The 16,802-nt window shown below is 43.5% G+C and overlaps 1 protein-coding gene across 1 annotated transcript in view; it reads right to left on the bottom strand.

The window, feature by feature from the left end:
• The window catches only part of LOC119449851 (protein FAM114A2), a 22,413-nt gene extending 5,611 nt beyond the window's left edge, over positions 1–16,802 (bottom strand). The window contains exons 1-11 of the mRNA XM_037713121.2: positions 16,658–16,802; positions 15,977–16,324; positions 14,012–14,102; positions 12,074–12,214; positions 11,478–11,578; positions 8,424–8,558; positions 7,925–8,030; positions 7,197–7,361; positions 3,884–3,972; positions 3,168–3,242; positions 291–430 (exon numbers count right to left, since the gene is read on the bottom strand). Coding sequence (XP_037569049.1) covers positions 291–430; positions 3,168–3,242; positions 3,884–3,972; positions 7,197–7,361; positions 7,925–8,030; positions 8,424–8,558; positions 11,478–11,578; positions 12,074–12,214; positions 14,012–14,102; positions 15,977–16,324 — 1,391 coding nt within the window. The 5' untranslated portion in view covers positions 16,658–16,802. The remainder of the gene's footprint in view (positions 1–290; positions 431–3,167; positions 3,243–3,883; positions 3,973–7,196; positions 7,362–7,924; positions 8,031–8,423; positions 8,559–11,477; positions 11,579–12,073; positions 12,215–14,011; positions 14,103–15,976; positions 16,325–16,657) is intronic.

Here is a 16,802-nt window from a genome sequence, read left to right as displayed (position 1 = left end):
CTGAATGTGAGGCTACGTGTCCAGCCTTTGCCAATATTCAGCTTATTCGCAAATCTCGTGTCCTCTGTGGCCGACTGTACAGCTACTGCTCATGTGACTAACCTTAAAGCACAGCTTTGCCTCTCATTCTTATACGCATGCAAAAGATTACTTTTGTGCGAAAACACAACATTTGAGTAGTTGCTCAGGCATCGGTATTGCCTATTACTTGGTGCTACTGGCACCTATCAACCTGTAGTGCAAAGGTCTCCAATAAATGCAGCAAGTGTGTATGATGCAAGGGGACAAACCCTGTCAGTTGAGTAGCATAGTGCATAGGGGTCCTGTCAGGTGAAGTCTTCACAAGTAGAAGTTCGGCAACCTTATGGTACAGCTCCATGGTTTTGGCTGTCATTTCGGCCATGGTCTCAATGCCTCGCCTGTAAACCTCCTATAAACAAATGAAACCAAGCCAAGTCAAATCCTTGACTGCAGTGGCTATGAAGTGTCCAGCAAGCAAACAACTCAGTTATGAAGAAGAGTTCTATGTATATTGTAGACAAAAATTGAAGCAATAGTTCAGCGACACATCGACCCACATTTATGCTTAGCACTTGCACCATGTTCCCTTCTTTATAAACTAGAAGTCGGGGGAAAAAATAAATAAAGAAATAATGAAAACATTACCACAAAATGACCACGCTTATACAGTCGACTTCCATTAATTCAACCTTGATGGGATTAATGAAAATGATCGAATTATACGGCGAGTCGAATTAAACAAAATACAGAAAAACCGCAAAAGCACCGCTGATTCATTTGGAAGTATTTTTTCAATTTTAACACTCCTCCGAATCACACACACACGCCCGCTTTCTATATGTCCAACTAGAAAACTAACTTATAAATGACAATAAAAGTCCTAAATAATAATTGAATGAGCGCCCAATCTTATCAATAAAAATGGGCAAGGGTGTTGCACAACGGTGGCCAGTTTCCTAAAGTCAGCTTTACCACAATATATTTGTGTTATGCGGTAAAGCATACAAACGCCGAAAAGGCGGTCTTGGTATTTTGTCCAATTGTACCATGCAGGCAATTATCGGTAGAATTTTCTTGAGGAAAAAGAAACAAAAAAACACCTGTTAGGAATCGGCTAAATACCATAATCAAACATTATGAGCTACGGTTTTTGCTTGAAAATCTTCCTAGGGCAGGCGAACAATATGCATTTTTCAATGGGAGATGACGTGTGTTCAAGCTCTCCCGAAATAAACGCTGCCACTAAAGGGGTCACTATTGGGGTCATCATAGCGGTCAGGTATGTGCGTGCTGACTAGTCAAGTTCGAATTATTCGATAAAGGCCAATTTTAGGATCGAAATAACGAACGTTATGGCCCACAGGGATGGACAGGCACCGACTGAGATCTTTGACCGGGATCGAATCAACCGAAAAGTCGAATTAAATAGAGTCGAAATGAACATAAGTCTACTGTACTAGGTTCAATGCTATAATATCAGATTTGTGTGAGTACAAACACACGACATCTGGTCACTATCGACATCGGTAAACAGCACACAATAGGAGGGCTACTGGGAAGAAAGTACAGCTTAGCTCAATCTTAAGTGGAGCACCTAGTTGGTACTAATGTAACTGTTACTGCAGGAATAACAATCTTGAACATCTAATAATAACTGATGCACGTTTGACATCAGAATGATGATCAGTTGGCTGTGAAGGATGCTGTAGCGTAGTGAAGCGTTCCAGATTAATTTAGACCGCCGGAGGTTCTTTAACAAATGTTCAAATCAAAGCACACAACCATATTTGCATTTTACCCCTAATTAAGTGCAGCTGTCATGGCTGCAACTAAGCAACTAATCATAACAGCATAGCTGCTGAGCCTCTGCAGAATGTTGACTTCAAACCACACTTGCTAACAGCTGCTGAGTAGTGCTCCTGGCAAGAAACTTGCCCTTTTATACTTTCTATTGCGATAGCAAGTGTACGAACAACTGTCCTGGTATTGACAGTGCATCCACTGTTTAGAAGGCCTCCAGAGACACACAGGGTGTTTCACTGCAAAAGTGATGAAGCCAAGGTGGCACATACACATTAGTGTTCCTACTGAGCAGCTGTATGCATACAGCACCATAGGTGCATACACTGGTCTGAGCAGAATGGGCACCATACGTAAAGCTAAATCTAATGCTTTCATTGAGCGCAATCAAATGCCAATGTAGTTTTCCGTCAGTCTCATCTTGTGCACAATCGATGTGCAATGCCAATAATGGTGCTGCCAACATTACTCAACAGCTGATACGCCTGCTTTCTGCCAGGGACGCTGTCCCTGCTACACATCAGAAGTGGTCTCGCATGCTGCGTTGCACCGTGTCACCACCGTGTATTGTTGGAACATTGTGTAAGGAGCTCAAGCGCAAAGCTAAACCTTGCTATCACTTTCAATGCTTCACTTTTGGGCAAAACTCCCAATTTTTTCATTTCAGTGTGATAACAAATGCAATTGAAGGTCTTGAATGTTGTGGGGACGCTAGATTTGCAGTCCCTTGACATTCGTGCTCCCCGCACGACTCTCGCGTCACCTGACGTTCGGCTTCACCGGATGGCACATGCGATGGCAGTAGCTGGTGTCGCGGTTGCGCAGTTATGACGAGATGGCACGAGTGCTCCTATTCTAGTACTGCTTGATGGTGTGGACAGCTCGGATACAAGAGGAAGTTGCTTCCTCCTCTTGTGCAGCGGGACATTGGTGCGCACAGATTGAATTTGCGTTTGTTCGGTGCGCTTTGCGGGACTGTCCTGTGAAAGGTTCCTTGTTTGGCTTCAGAACACAGCACCTTGATGGACAAACAAGATTGCCTGGACACACTTCGGTTAGATGGACCACACATGTGAATGACCCAAGCCTTGGAGCCCGGCGCAGGCAAACATTTACTTGGTATTCTTGTGTGGCGAGTCGAACGTCCACAATTTTTCAGTTTATCTCCAGTGAAGAAAACCATTCCTTACATTCTGGATAGCTAGCATTGTTGTACAAAAGGAGCAATAAATGCCCCCTTTTGGAAGTTCACACTCTTCTTTTGTACATTTGCACTACAGTGTTGTCATTTCCTTTGTTGCCAAAAAGCTACTCAATGCCACAATGTAAATCAGATGTGACCTTACCTTAGCGTCCACCTTTTCCCCTTTTTCTTGGCGAGCCATGCAGTCTCGGAGCCACTCTCTGACTTCAAGGTCAGTCTGCACAAAAGTGAGCAATGTTTATGGCACTAAAAAAATATATATATATATATTTTTTTTTCCATGATGCTTGCTTTTACGTAATTTGCACATATGCCAACAGTTTCATGAGAACCTCTTCCAGGCCTTTGGCATGCGGCTGTAGCGAACATGCTGGCACAAAAAATATGCACATAAGTTGACAATCTTATGCATGCCAGTGCTAAAAAATAAGCACAAGAATACCAGTGTATCTCTCGACATACTGGCATGCACTGCCACATTTCGCATGAACTCACTTGGCCCTTTTGCTGATTGTGTCCATGCAGCACCGATTTGAAGTATGCACAATAACTAGAATATTGATGTACCCACCCAAAGCCTGATCGGTGCTGTAAAAAATTTTTTCACAGCTAGATGTACAGCGTGCAATAAAACTGTGCAGTGCACTCGCATGCGCAACAAATGCAGCACACCTTCAGTTTCTTGGCTGTGTGCACGAGTTGCAGGGAAATTTAGCTTTTTTACATGATCTTGCAACATCCAGGCTTCTGCTCGTGACTGTATAAGTTTGCTCGTCATTTACACACATTGTGCTGCTGTGCAATGACTGTAAACTTGAGTGGCACAAGACCACAAATGTGCTAAACAGCGTTGCCTACCTCTTTCAGCTTCTCCCCTCTAAGGTTGAGGCCGATTTCGGAAAGGTGCCCCGTCAGCAACTTTTCAAACTCTTGTTCAAGCTCGTCGTCTGCAACAAGGGACAGAGAAAGAGGCAGTTGTACAATACTGCAGTTTTTACCAAAATGTGTAAATGCTGTGATCAGACTGATGAAGCAACAGGCTTGTGGGTGCTCAAAATTCCTGTTCAAATAACTGAACACAACAGGGTTCCAAGGTAAGAACAAGCATGTATTGAGAATTATAGCAGTTAAGTTGTTGCTCTTGAATTTTCCACACTTCCCGAAACAATCGGAGAACCGAAGGCTATCTCGCATGGTTTAATAGGTGAAATGTGCACCACCTGCACTGTGGCATGGAATTTCACACAAATGCGAGCTCTGCACAAGTTTCAAGCACGCTTGCACTTTACTACACTGGAAACGCAACCTGTTCAGCCATCAAGTACATCTGTTTTTAACAGACACAACGCTCTGCTTTGTAATTCGATGAGTTGACAAACTGGCTCTTGTTTTTTATTCTGACTGAAATAGCCTGTGCTTATGCAACAGAACACATTTGGCAATATTTAAATAAACATAGAGTGACCAGAAATCTACATAATGTGAAACAGGGATTTCTGAAGCTTACAGTGTTCAAAAGCTGAACTCACTGTCTACTGCACTCAATAAAACCAAGTTCCCTAAAAAAAAAAAAAAAAAAAATGTGGTCACCATATCTAAAGGCTTTCTCAAGGCAATATGGCTGTCAAGCATCACAAAACTCTCTACACTTGCCAGCTTTTAGGTCAGAATCCTATCTTCCAACTAGCAATGCGCCACAGCATGACTAAAAACTTATATGTTGGTATATACTTGTGAGGACTACCAAAAATATTTAGAGATCACCTGTGGCAGATAGCAGAATTCTAGCCCTTGAGCTTACTCAAAGAGGCGGACATTATTTTCACAAGAAATCAAAATGCTCAAGTGACTAATTACTAAAATTCACTAATTACCTTATGTAATGCAGCTTACAAATTGTAGCCAGAAAGACGGCAAGCCATATTCACTGGAAAGAGTTCTGTGCATGACACCATTTTCGAGATAATGATCATTAGCCTATATTTATCTCCACTGCGCCATAAAACTTGCGGTAAAAATTCAGTGTTAATTCCACTTACTTTTTTATTAAATTTGTGTTTTATGTGTTGGAGCACAAAAATAACTGGACCGGCAATGCATTTCTTTGCAATGTTTGAGATTTAATATCTCGAAAACTGGTGGATTTGTCTTGTGAAATCTCAGGCTACAATTTGTAAACTGCAATATGTTCCCCAAGTTAATTAGTAAGAAGAACTTAATTAGTAAATGTTAGTAATTATTTAAATAAGCATTTCGATTTCTCATGCAAATAATGTCCTCATTAGTGAGTAATCCAGCTCAACGACTAGAATAGTGCTATCTTTTACAGGTGATCTTTAGAAATTTTTGGCAGTCTTCGCACAAGCACCCAGTATACAAATGAAGAACAAGATGACAAATGAAAAGACAAGATGACAAAGAAGTGAGAAAGAAACAACACAAGCATCAAAGCAATAACCACAAGCGAACAACACTTTGATGGATGGATGGAATAAACTTTATTGAAGTCCTGCAGATTGTGACTCATGATGCCACCATAAAATTCTATGGCAACCAAATTTGCAGTGGTAGAGAAAAAATTAACCATCCTTCCCCTACCAGAAAGTGGGGGTAGGCGAAGCTTGTCCTATGTGCACCTCAACTAACCATGATGCGACGGCTGTGACGGAGAGAACGATGTCACTGACGGTATGACGGTATGCCCGCAGTCCATCATTGTCACTTGCGTTCGATGTCTCTAGTTTGCTTCTTCTTTCTGGGGTTTTACGTGCCAAAACCAGTTCTGATTATGAGGCACGCCGTAGTGGAGGGCTCCGGATTAATTTTGACCACCTGGGTTTCTTTAACGTGCACTACAACGCAAGCACACGGACATTTTTGCATTTCGCCTCCATCGAGATGTGCCCGCACGGCCGGAATTCGATCCTGCGACCTCATGCTCAGCAGCGCAATGCCTTAGCCGCTGAGCCACCGCGGTGGGTTGTCTCGAGTTTGTTAGGCAGCGTTGTCAGCAGCATTCGCCCACCATTGCTGCTTGCGATTCTTTGAAATTAAGTTGCTTCAAAACTAGATGTTTCCATTACGTAAGACAATGAATGGCTCATACCTCCTTAAGCAATGGCTCATACCCCTGTAAACGCGGCCTCCCCATTACGACGACAGATGAGAAGTTAATGAAGAATGATTAGCAGCAACTGCAGCCAGCTGTGGAAGCAGACGACGACGAAGAACGCAGGAGCAGTGGCACGAGCGCATGCCGAGCACGAGCGCAAACCGAAGGGCGCCAACGAGCCAGCTGCGAAAGGCGGCGACGACACTCAAGCCAATGGTGATGATGATGGTATTTTGCGTACATGGACGCCACCGAAATGTGTGCCTTATAACAAGCTTCGCTTGAAAAATTCAGCAGGGACACTTATGACTGCTAGCGTGTGGGAATGCGAAAGCATTATAGTCCCTGTGGTGAAACCTTTAGTCAGCCAGGCTACACAAGAAGTTCGGCCACCAAAATTTATCACTCCACGCATTCCGTCGATGCTTTGCTGCGCACCAATAGCGTATGCCCGCGCGAGCATGCATGGCAACGTGATGTGTGCAATCACGCATGCACTAGGCACACTTTTAGTCAGCCAGAACCATGGAGCCGCCGTGTCGTCAGGGAACCAAGCTCATCTAGCACCCCGGAGGCCCGAGTTCGATTCCCACCCAGACCGAAATTTACCAAATTTTCTTTTCAGATCCATTAATTTACTTTGTTTACAAGAACCTCCCTCAGAAATAGGATGTCAATCTGAGAATTTTTAACGTGTTTTTGCTCCTTGCACCGTCGGTAATTTTGGTATCATCTTTCCATCACGCTGACGAATTTTTGCTTAATGGGGCATATAATGCTTTCGCATTAAAACACTTCACATGTACAAGTGTATGTTTGCCATAAAGACATACTAGTTACCTTTGGACAGATGACAAGACTTAAATTTAGACAATGTGTGTTCACTTTTAGAACCTTAAAGAACAAGCGGTTGTTATTCTTGATGTAGCTTAACGAATGTGTCGTGCTATATATGCCCTACTGTATTGGCTCACGCCAACAGCAGCTACACACAAAGCATGTAAGATAGACGCAGGTCTCTAACACAGTGGTGCATTTCGGTCACACTTGCAATGTCACCTGGAGTGTCATCAGTTGCCGGCAGGCTCTCGCAAGTTCTCTTGATTTTTTCTAGCAGAACATTCAGTTCGGCCTTCTCTTCTTCTCCAGCTTCCATCAGCTTCTGCTGCACAGCTGTCTTCCGTTCCCCACAAAGCATTTCTAGGGCCTCCAGATGCACAAGACCTGTAAACGAACAGGGTATTTATAAGCTGTTATTTTCTTCCTTATTTATTTACAATATTACAAGCCTTTCTCTGGCTGTTACAGGGTGGGAATTGTCAACATCAACTGTGCAATGCACACAATAGAAACGAAAAAGCAAATAGCCCTTGCAACTTCTTTCATAACTGATGATAGAACCAGCATTTTCAAATAATTTAAGTTAATTTTAAGCTTTGTAGAGTGAGGAGGCACGAACTTATAAACAAATGGCAGTTTTTAAACCAACCTAAGTACTTTATTCAGCTTTTCAAGGTGTCTTAAGTAATCAAAGTTCCTTAGTGGCTCAATTTATAGACAGAGTTGAAGCTCATATGCGTGGTTGAGCACACCTTGTCTTTAGTGCTGCACTGCAATGCAAATCGGAATGGATGAGCAGTACTAACATTTATGTGCCCAGCTAGCACGGAACATGGAGAAGGTTAAAACACAGCAGCTGATGCAACATGTGAAGTGTAGTCTATCAAGATCAGAATCATAACTTTCAGCATTTTTTTATGCACTAGCTGTGTGAAACCTGCTCTCACCTTGGTGCTCATCAAAAAGCTTGCTGTAGTTGATCACTTCCTCAGCTTCCTCGGCCTTCCTCTCTTCGGCTTCTTTTTCTGCCTTCATCTTTGCCTCACGCAGCACCTTCGTGCAAAGAGGTCAACAACACCTTCACAGATTGCCACAAAAGCACATGAAATTAGTCTAAAATGGCCCTGCCAATCACTTATACTGTGCCATGGAGAGCTCTTGTTAAGTGATGGTCATATAAGCAGCTTCTGCTAAAGGACTCGACCAACCAAGTGAAATGCAAGTTTCAGATTGTCAATTTAGCGTAATTGTACGTTTCACTAAGTTTCACTTAGTCGTTGCATTCATCAGTCAAATCCCTCGAAGCCATTAAGTTACTGTGACAGGGTAGTGGCAAATGGAGGTAAAATCTTGAACACACAATTCGGGTGGACTTTCATGTTTCCTCTATAGCTCTGTCTATAGCAGCTGCTCTGATGCACAAGATCGATTGGAAAGCAATCCTACCTCGGAGAGGCTTGCCTTGCCCTCGAACATGCCCCTTTTCTTGCGCAGACCAGGGTCTCCTTCGGTCAGGATGTCCATGGTCTTCTTGCCAATCATCTCCAGTGTGTCAAGACCACCGCTCAGCACTTTGGAACCCTGGTGCACATGCAAAGAAGGTAGGGGGGGGGGGGGGGGGAGAGAAAGAAGAAATATAAGGGGAACAGAATGCATTATAACTCAGATGGAAACGGATTAATTAATTTTTTGGGCCAGCTTTGTACTGCATGTAAACAACCTATGTATGAAAGCCAACGAAAGAAGTTAGAAAGCACTTTTCTCTTTATTTGAGAGGCTAGTCATTACCTATCAAATACTGGTGGGCTAGTTGGTTATTCATGACTTCATTAAAGCACCACACCTGAAAAACACGAAGATGCACAGATGAAGAACAAAGTGCTAAATAGAAACTACCGATTTATTGCTCAAGAATGCACTAAAAAAATTACATTCTGGGGTTTTATGTACCAAAACCATGATCTGATTATGAAGTATGGTGTAGTGGGGGGACTCCGGATTAATTTTGACCACCTGGGGTTGTTTAATGTGTACCTAAGTCTAAGTACACAAGCGTTATTGCATTTCACCCCCATCGAAATGCGGCCACCACGGCCAGGATTGAACTTTCAATCTCGAGCCCAGCAGCGCAAAACCATAGCCACAGGGCTACTGCAGTGGGTAAAAATATGCATTATGTGAGTGGAAAACACGTGCTGCAGAGGCTGCTTTGAAATCAAACATCCAAGAGGTGTCTAAACTTTTTTTCCAAAAATGAATTCACTAAGGTAAACCCCCGTTAATTCGTAGCTGTAAAAATCAGAAAAAATTTAAAGATAGTGGAGTTTCGAGATAAGCGAACCCGCCGAGGTGGCTCAGTCAGCTAAGGCGTTGCGCTGCTGAGCACGAGGTTGCGGGATCGAATCCCGGCCCCGGTGGCCTCATTTCGATGGAGGCGAAATGCAAAAACGCCCGTGTGCTTGCGTTGTAGTGCACGTTAAAGAACCCCAGGTGGTCAAAATTAATCCGGAGCCCTCCACTACGCCGTGCCTCATAATCAGAACTGGTTTTGGCACGTAAAACCCCAGAAAGAAGAAGAAGAGATAAGCGAAATCATGAAAATAGAAGCCCCCTGGCCGCACATAGACTACACGGAGCCTTTCCGAAATGCTGCCAGTAATATTATCGGTCACATTCGCGTGCCTCGGCACAGGACACATTGGCGTCTACGGGCAATGACATTACTAGCACTGTGCCAAAACAGCATGCTTTGAAAAAAGGATCAACCACACTGCTCCCACTGCAAATACCTACGGACTGCCAAGTGACAACAGCTGTGGCGATTAGTGTAGCCAGGATAATTACATACCATGGTAAAATGCAATGTCTTGCAATGTCTTTAGCAAATTTAAACGCGAGACTCCCCCCGTGTTGTCCTAAAATAACTTTACGCATGTATGCGTGTGTGCCAATTCAAACTGCCCATGTGGTAGCATTTTGTGTAGAAATGGTAATTAGTATAATATGCAAAGGGTAGCTAAACAAATTAAGCCCCCATAGATGGCAGACCAAGCCGTAGTAACACCTGTAACCCAACTAGCATCATCTTAGCAGGTGAGACGAATCATAATACAGTGGAATCTCGATGATACGATCACGGCTAATACGAATTTCCGGATGATACGATTATTTCTGCGGTCCAGGCCGAGTCCCATTACTTTGCAACGTGCTAGAAGACGGTTGTTACGAATCGATTTTCGACCCATGTCGGTTGATACGAATAAACGCCACCCCACCGACGGCCCCGAAAGAGAACAGCACGCAGTCACGCGCTTTCTCCCTTTTTCTTTTGGTGCGGAGGCGCGGACGTGGCGCCGGACAGCACGGAGGCCGCGACTGGGCGCGAAGAGTTTGAAACGGTGGCGCTTTTGTTGCTTTTGTGCTTTTCCTCCTTTTCTGCGTGCCTTCGGACGGAGTGGCGGCCGTGCTCCAGGCCACGTTCTTTGTTTGCGCCATTTTGCCTAGTCGCAGCGAGCTATGCCTACCGAGATACGATCTCGGCTCATTCGCGCGGCCGTACGCCGAGGCTCGGGAACCTCCGTTGGCGCGTCTTCCGTCGGCTACGTTATCGGTGCCGATGGCACAGAGCGATTGTCGGTTTCGCTGGTGGAGTCACACGGTGCAAGATAGCGCGGCACGTAATCCACGGTGCAAGGTTGCGCTCGTTCAGTTGGGTGCTCCTCCGCTTCTCCCGCTAATCGCCGTATTTTTCTTGCCGTAAGAGGCTTGCGCTTCCGTATTCTGAAGGCGTGCTTTGTCCAAAGTTTGTTCACCAACGAGCGACGATCCATCACTAACCTGGGAGCTCTCAGTAATCCGAATTCTGTCAGTCAAGTGAAGACGCCGGCGTGGTTTACGAAGCAGACAACTGCAGTTACCATCTTTACGAAGCAGACAGCAGCAGCAACCAATGGAGAGACGCCTTTCAGCACGACAGCCAATCGGAGGCCCGCTTTCATCGGAGGGCCCGCGCTTCTTTTGTGTTTGTGCGCTTGTTACAAGATGGCGACGACGGAGGAATTGAGAAGCGAAACGGCGAAACTTTGAGCTTTTGAACGATACCAAGATGGCGGCGCTCGGTGGCGGGAAATTAGAGACATGTCTCCGCGAACTGCGGTGATATTGCGCGATTTAAAGCTGTTTTCTCGCCCTGCGCACTTACGAATTAAACTTTTTTTGACACTTTTAGCGCGTTTTCAGCCAAACCATTTTGATACAGTGTAGATTAGGCATTGCAGATACCGAAACGCGTGGTTTTCAAAAATCGATTTTTCTAGCAATTTTCGCGATCTGATCCCTGCGTCCCCCCTTAATTTACCTAGTTTTAATTGTGTTTCGATGATACGAATTTCGGCTAATACGAATAATTTTCGTGACCCCGTGAGATTCGTATCATCGAGATTCCACTGTAAACAGCGGTTAATAATGCTTGCTTGAATGTAGGGCGTAGGATTCACTTACAGTGGCTTCAATGGCTTTAGTGATTGCTGTGACACCACTGAAGATGCCACCAACTCCCGGGCTGTCATGCCTCTCCTCAGTCTGACCAGCCTTAGACTGATCTGCAATGTGGATTTCATGAGCAATTTATTTCCCACTTTATTTCAATGCAACTAAACCTTGCTGTAACAAATGTAAATATAATTCAATATTAAATATAATGAAGTAAATATAAATTTTTTTATTTTTTTCCCACTGAACACTACCGTGTATATACGCCTATGGGAAATATCGGTAACAAAGGTATTTTTGTGTCAAGTGCAATTTTGTTATACCGAGGTGTGGCCATAATGAAAGTACTGGAATAAAGTGTGGCACCTAGAAGACATCATGCTAAGTTCAAGCACTTTCATTTTTGCATAAACCCTGGCTAATCTATCTAATCTAGATAACTAATCTATGTCTTAATACTGACATGTTTGAAAAATTCAAACAGCATGGGTGTCAAAAAGGAAAACAAATGTCATGCTATGAACTAAATGACTGGTGGCAATACACTTCTCATGCAGTGTGAAAATGTTTTTAATATCGATGATCAATCGCAGCAGACTACATACCTGTATCTGAAGTGGCTTGGCCTGAGGCAGCTTCTGGCTGTGTTTCAATTTTTGCAGTTTCCAGTTCCTGAGCAAGTTCTTCTGGATTTGGAGCACCGAGTGTTGACTCTACCGTCTCAATGACAGTGCCAATACCCTGTGCTAGAGTGACAGTCCACAAGCAAACATTTTTAAAGATACCTTTTTAATCTTGCAAATTCTTTGAAACATGTTTTATGTAGTTCCATGAACAGACTTTCCTTCTTATGTAAGCAAAAAGTGCAGAAACAAATATTAATCCTTTCAAACGCTATGTACACAAATGTGTACACCAAGATAGTGCATCAACAGAAAAAGCACTGGTGAAAGTAATGATATTTAAAATGTGTTGCATATATCTCGAAACACTTATGATTGGAATTGTGCTGCAATTCTGGATAACATGTTCAAAAAATGCACATGTATGACATGTATACATGTGTATAACATGTATGAGGCAGAACGAAACGCCTCCATATGTATTTCAGTAATTGTTTCTCTTCAGAATAAGTTATTTGTGAATATGAATGTAAATGCATGGTGTTTCCTGCTGTTGCCTGCTGTTGCCTGCTGTAAAAGGCATGAGACCTTCGTCAAGCGTTCCTCGCTTTTAGTCTCATGCCTTCCAACAACTCCTGTATTGATGGAAGTAAATATTATTATTATTATTATTATTATTATTATTATTATTATTATTATTATTATTATTATAAAATGTTTTAGTAAAATGAGTAAGAATGTAGACGAATGGGTGTTTTTGCTAGGTGTCAGTATGTTGTTCTATGTAGAGGGTTCACTTCTTTCATTGTTTTACACAATGTCATGCACCATGCACAATTTTCAAGCAGCCGGGTAAGTGCTTTTAAATACACAAAATAGTTGACGTTCTCATATTTGATGTTCCGTATAGTGAGTTTTCGTGTGCAGTCCACATTCTGTACTCTAGACAAAACACACTAAAGAATTGAAAATTCTTAAGCTTTTCTGCAGCTGTACACTTTCTATGATTCTGAAGGTGCAAGAAATATGGTGAAACAAAGTTTTCAATCAACAGGATAAAGTGGCATCTAAAAGGGTTAAGAGTGGAAGCAGCTATATTTGATCCTCACTTTTACAGCATTAGCTGCTATAGGCTATTAAGTACAGTGGAATCTCATTGATACGATCTTCACGGGAACCGGAAAACAAAATGTATCATCCGAAAATTGTATTATCCGAAATACATTGCTCCTATAAGTCATTGGCCGGGAAAAGAACAAAAAACGTATTAACCCGAAAAACCTATTATGCATAATCGTATCAACGAGATTCCACTGTAGTTTGCACATGTGTGAAGTCACATGCAGCAGCAACATCAGTTATTAGCATATAAATTTTCTTGTGGAACTGCCGCAATTCCACAGGAGAATCACACATATACGTCAACATTGGTATGTATAGTGTCTACTGAGGCAATAAATGTTGGTAAGCAGCATACCTTTATGTATGCTCTACCCGTCAACATTTAATCACCCCAGAATGATCAGGATGTGTGCTTAAGGGTAGTGTGCTACATGTGCCCTTAAGTCAATTCATGGGCTTTATGACATGTGTGCACAGTAACCGCTAAACACTGATAATGTGAGGTTTCTGCCAACATTTACTATCACTCTGCATCGTGTGTTTGCTATGCTTGTCCCTGGATAACATTGCAATTTCACATAATGCCAGTTGTGTGTGTCCTGGACAGCAATCAATGTCGAAAGATAAATTGTTCTCAGCTACAGTTATGTCTTCTGTAAAGTATGCACACGGCTCCCTAGGCTTTTTTCTTTACCTTTGTTCTGAGTGCCTGAACTCAGGTTAAGAGAATGGACAGCTTTTTCACAGTTTTATCGAAGGACAGATGAGTACGAGCCATGCCGTCTCTTGTTCACTTACAGACTTGGTTGGTGAAGGTGCTTACTGATGTTGCAGCTGTTGACAGAATGGACGATCCCCACTTTCCAAAACCCCAGTTGATCGGTGAGCTCTGCAAGGTAGGTTCATTGTAAAATACCAATAAGCCCATTACATTTTGCTAAGAACAAGTAAAAAAAAGAAGCACACAGATATTATAGTGTACTCTACTTGATTCAGTAATACACTAAGCTTAAGTAGTGGGTCCATGTTCAAGGGGATACTGTGATAAAATGACACAATGAACAAGACAGTAAACACTCACAATGGTAGTGGTGTCCTTGTGGCCAGTTAAAGGGACACTAAAGGCAAATATAAAGCAAAGCTAAAGTGGTACATTAGCACTAGAGAATCACTCCCCGTTCGGGAGCGGGCGATTTGAATTACATTAAAGGTATGCAAACCCTTCAGATGTAATTTTCTCAGGTTGAAATAAAGTGGTATAGCCTACGTGCGCCTCTTCGATCAACACAATGTATTGAGACAATTTCACATTGCACGGGCGTACTAAAAGAAAATTATATATTTGGCTGGTGCCGTGATTGACAGACTTTTTCTCCTGAATATACAGATAACTAATCTATGTATTCCATCCAGGGTCTACCTTGGAGTCCTAATATATTAATGCCATGTCAAAAATATAAGCTCACATTTCAGAAACATTCAATTGCTGGTTATGTGTTTTGAAAAAGTGTCAGATATACCTCAGCACAGAATGTGAATTATTAGGCAAGCAATGTGTAAAGCAAATGCCCGAGACCTACAATAAGTAAGTAAATAATCGCCCCGATTTGCTTGTTGGCTGACTAAGCAGAAGTCGGAGAATCTTGCACTGGCATCAAGGTGACATGGAGTCATCATCCCTTACGAAGTAGCCAGAATGCTTCTCTATGTGAATAGAATGAAACCCGCCAATTTATAATCGAGGTGAGAAAACATATATAGATACTTTCTTTTTTGTTGTAGCACGAGTCACCAAAATCCTGTTACGAAAGATTCCTTATTTTTCTTTCGCTACAACTAGTGTAGTTGTTTCAGCACAATGTGTTGGCGGGCTAGTTGGTGCGAATCCATAATTACTTTGTTTAACGCAAAATAACGGACACAAGAAAGTGCCTTATCCTGTCATCTTTATTGTGACCGTTGTTTTGCGCTAAACAAAGTAATTATGGGTAGTGTAGTTGTCCCATGTTTTGTCGATTATGCATGCAAGCTTGCCTTCAAACCCTGTCCACAACTAGTGGGATGGGTCAGCTTCGTTTTTTCTTTCTTCTGGCGGTTTCGACCAAGAAGCAGGTGGAGAAATATGTAGTGTCACACGTACACTTCTGATCGCGATCAACAGTGGCCGCTGCTACACGGTCCAACGATCCGGATCGAGCTATTACCGTCTGTACGACCGTCGGCAGCTCTCATTCTGCATGACCGTTGACAGTTTTGCAAAATATGGTTAAATTTAGATATTTCAATTCTACAGCTCACTATTGCTGATAAAAAGGTTTTGAAACATTTTTATTGAGCTGCCGTCACTTTGTTTTAAGCGTTTTAAGAATACTGCGCTATAGGGCGCAGACGTCAGTCTGCGATCGCGATCGACCGGATCCCGCAAGAACGCGATCGCAAATGACAGTGTAGCAACACCCGATCCGAATCAGGCTCGATCCGGATCGGCCCCAATCGCGACCAGAAGTGACACCGATATGTTTTATCTGTCTTATAAGCTACATACAGTGCTCACTGGTCAAACTGCTTGGGCGAGTTGGTTGAAGTGCAAAGTAAACGGCAATGTAGAAAACGAGGAGCTGTCCCGCTGCTTATGCTATGCTTCTATGTGTTGCCTTCTCCTATGGGCTGTCGTTGCAAACTCACGAGTACCTACAGTTGCAATGATATCGAAAGTGACTCTTCATCCTCGGACTCCGGAATAGAGGGGTGAAGCGAACATACCCTGTCATCTCTAGATGCCGCCTGCGCAAGGCGCTCCAGGACGCCCATTTCCTTCTCCTTTGCCGGTGGTGTCTCTGCCGCATCGTCTTTCTTGGGTTCGGAGCCAGCTTTGACGTTGCTGTCAGCTGCCGCAGCGATCTGCTCATCGCCCGCACCATCGTCTGACGTGATATGCGCGGCGTCGGCGACGTGAGGCGGTCCGTCCCCCTTGCCTTTGCAGTCGCGCACGGGCGACTCGTTCTCTTTGATGTCGCTCAGCTTCTCGGACGTCGTTCGCCCGCGCTTCTTCGGCTTCGATTCATCCACGTCCTCGTCAGCGCTTTCGAAAGCTTCCTCAGACTCGGACATCTGAAACGAAGCAGGCAGAAACACAGTAAGTGGCCGCTACGATCGACTCGGACCACCTGATCGACGCTGATGCGAAACTCAACAAGTGATGCTGGGCATCACTAATTCGTCTTCTTCTTGTGCGTCTGTGTTAAACGCTGAAATTTTCGTTACGCGTACGAGCCGCTCAATATAAAGTTATTGCTTGGAGAATAGAAGAGCGCTGCATAGCTAATCACGTCCTCATGGCGACACGTCAATTCCACCCGGAGCAAAGCATCCGCAGTTTTGATACTGAGCATACGGGCGGCGATTGCAAACGCTCCGGTAAAGGGACATTAGTGATGATCCTACCTTTCCTTTTGTCTGAGTGAGGGCTTCTGTCAAAATAAAGACGATTGCAATAGCAGCTTGACCTGCGCAACAAAAGTCCGTTAATTCCTACGGCAACAGCACTTTCCTATGCAGCTCTTGCTCTTCTGCTGCTGCACCAAATGGC

Source organism: Dermacentor silvarum, chromosome 4 (assembly GCF_013339745.2).
Source record: "Dermacentor silvarum isolate Dsil-2018 chromosome 4, BIME_Dsil_1.4, whole genome shotgun sequence".
NCBI classification, from domain to species: domain Eukaryota; kingdom Metazoa; phylum Arthropoda; class Arachnida; order Ixodida; family Ixodidae; genus Dermacentor; species Dermacentor silvarum.
This window is presented reverse-complemented; position numbering and strand designations above follow the sequence as displayed.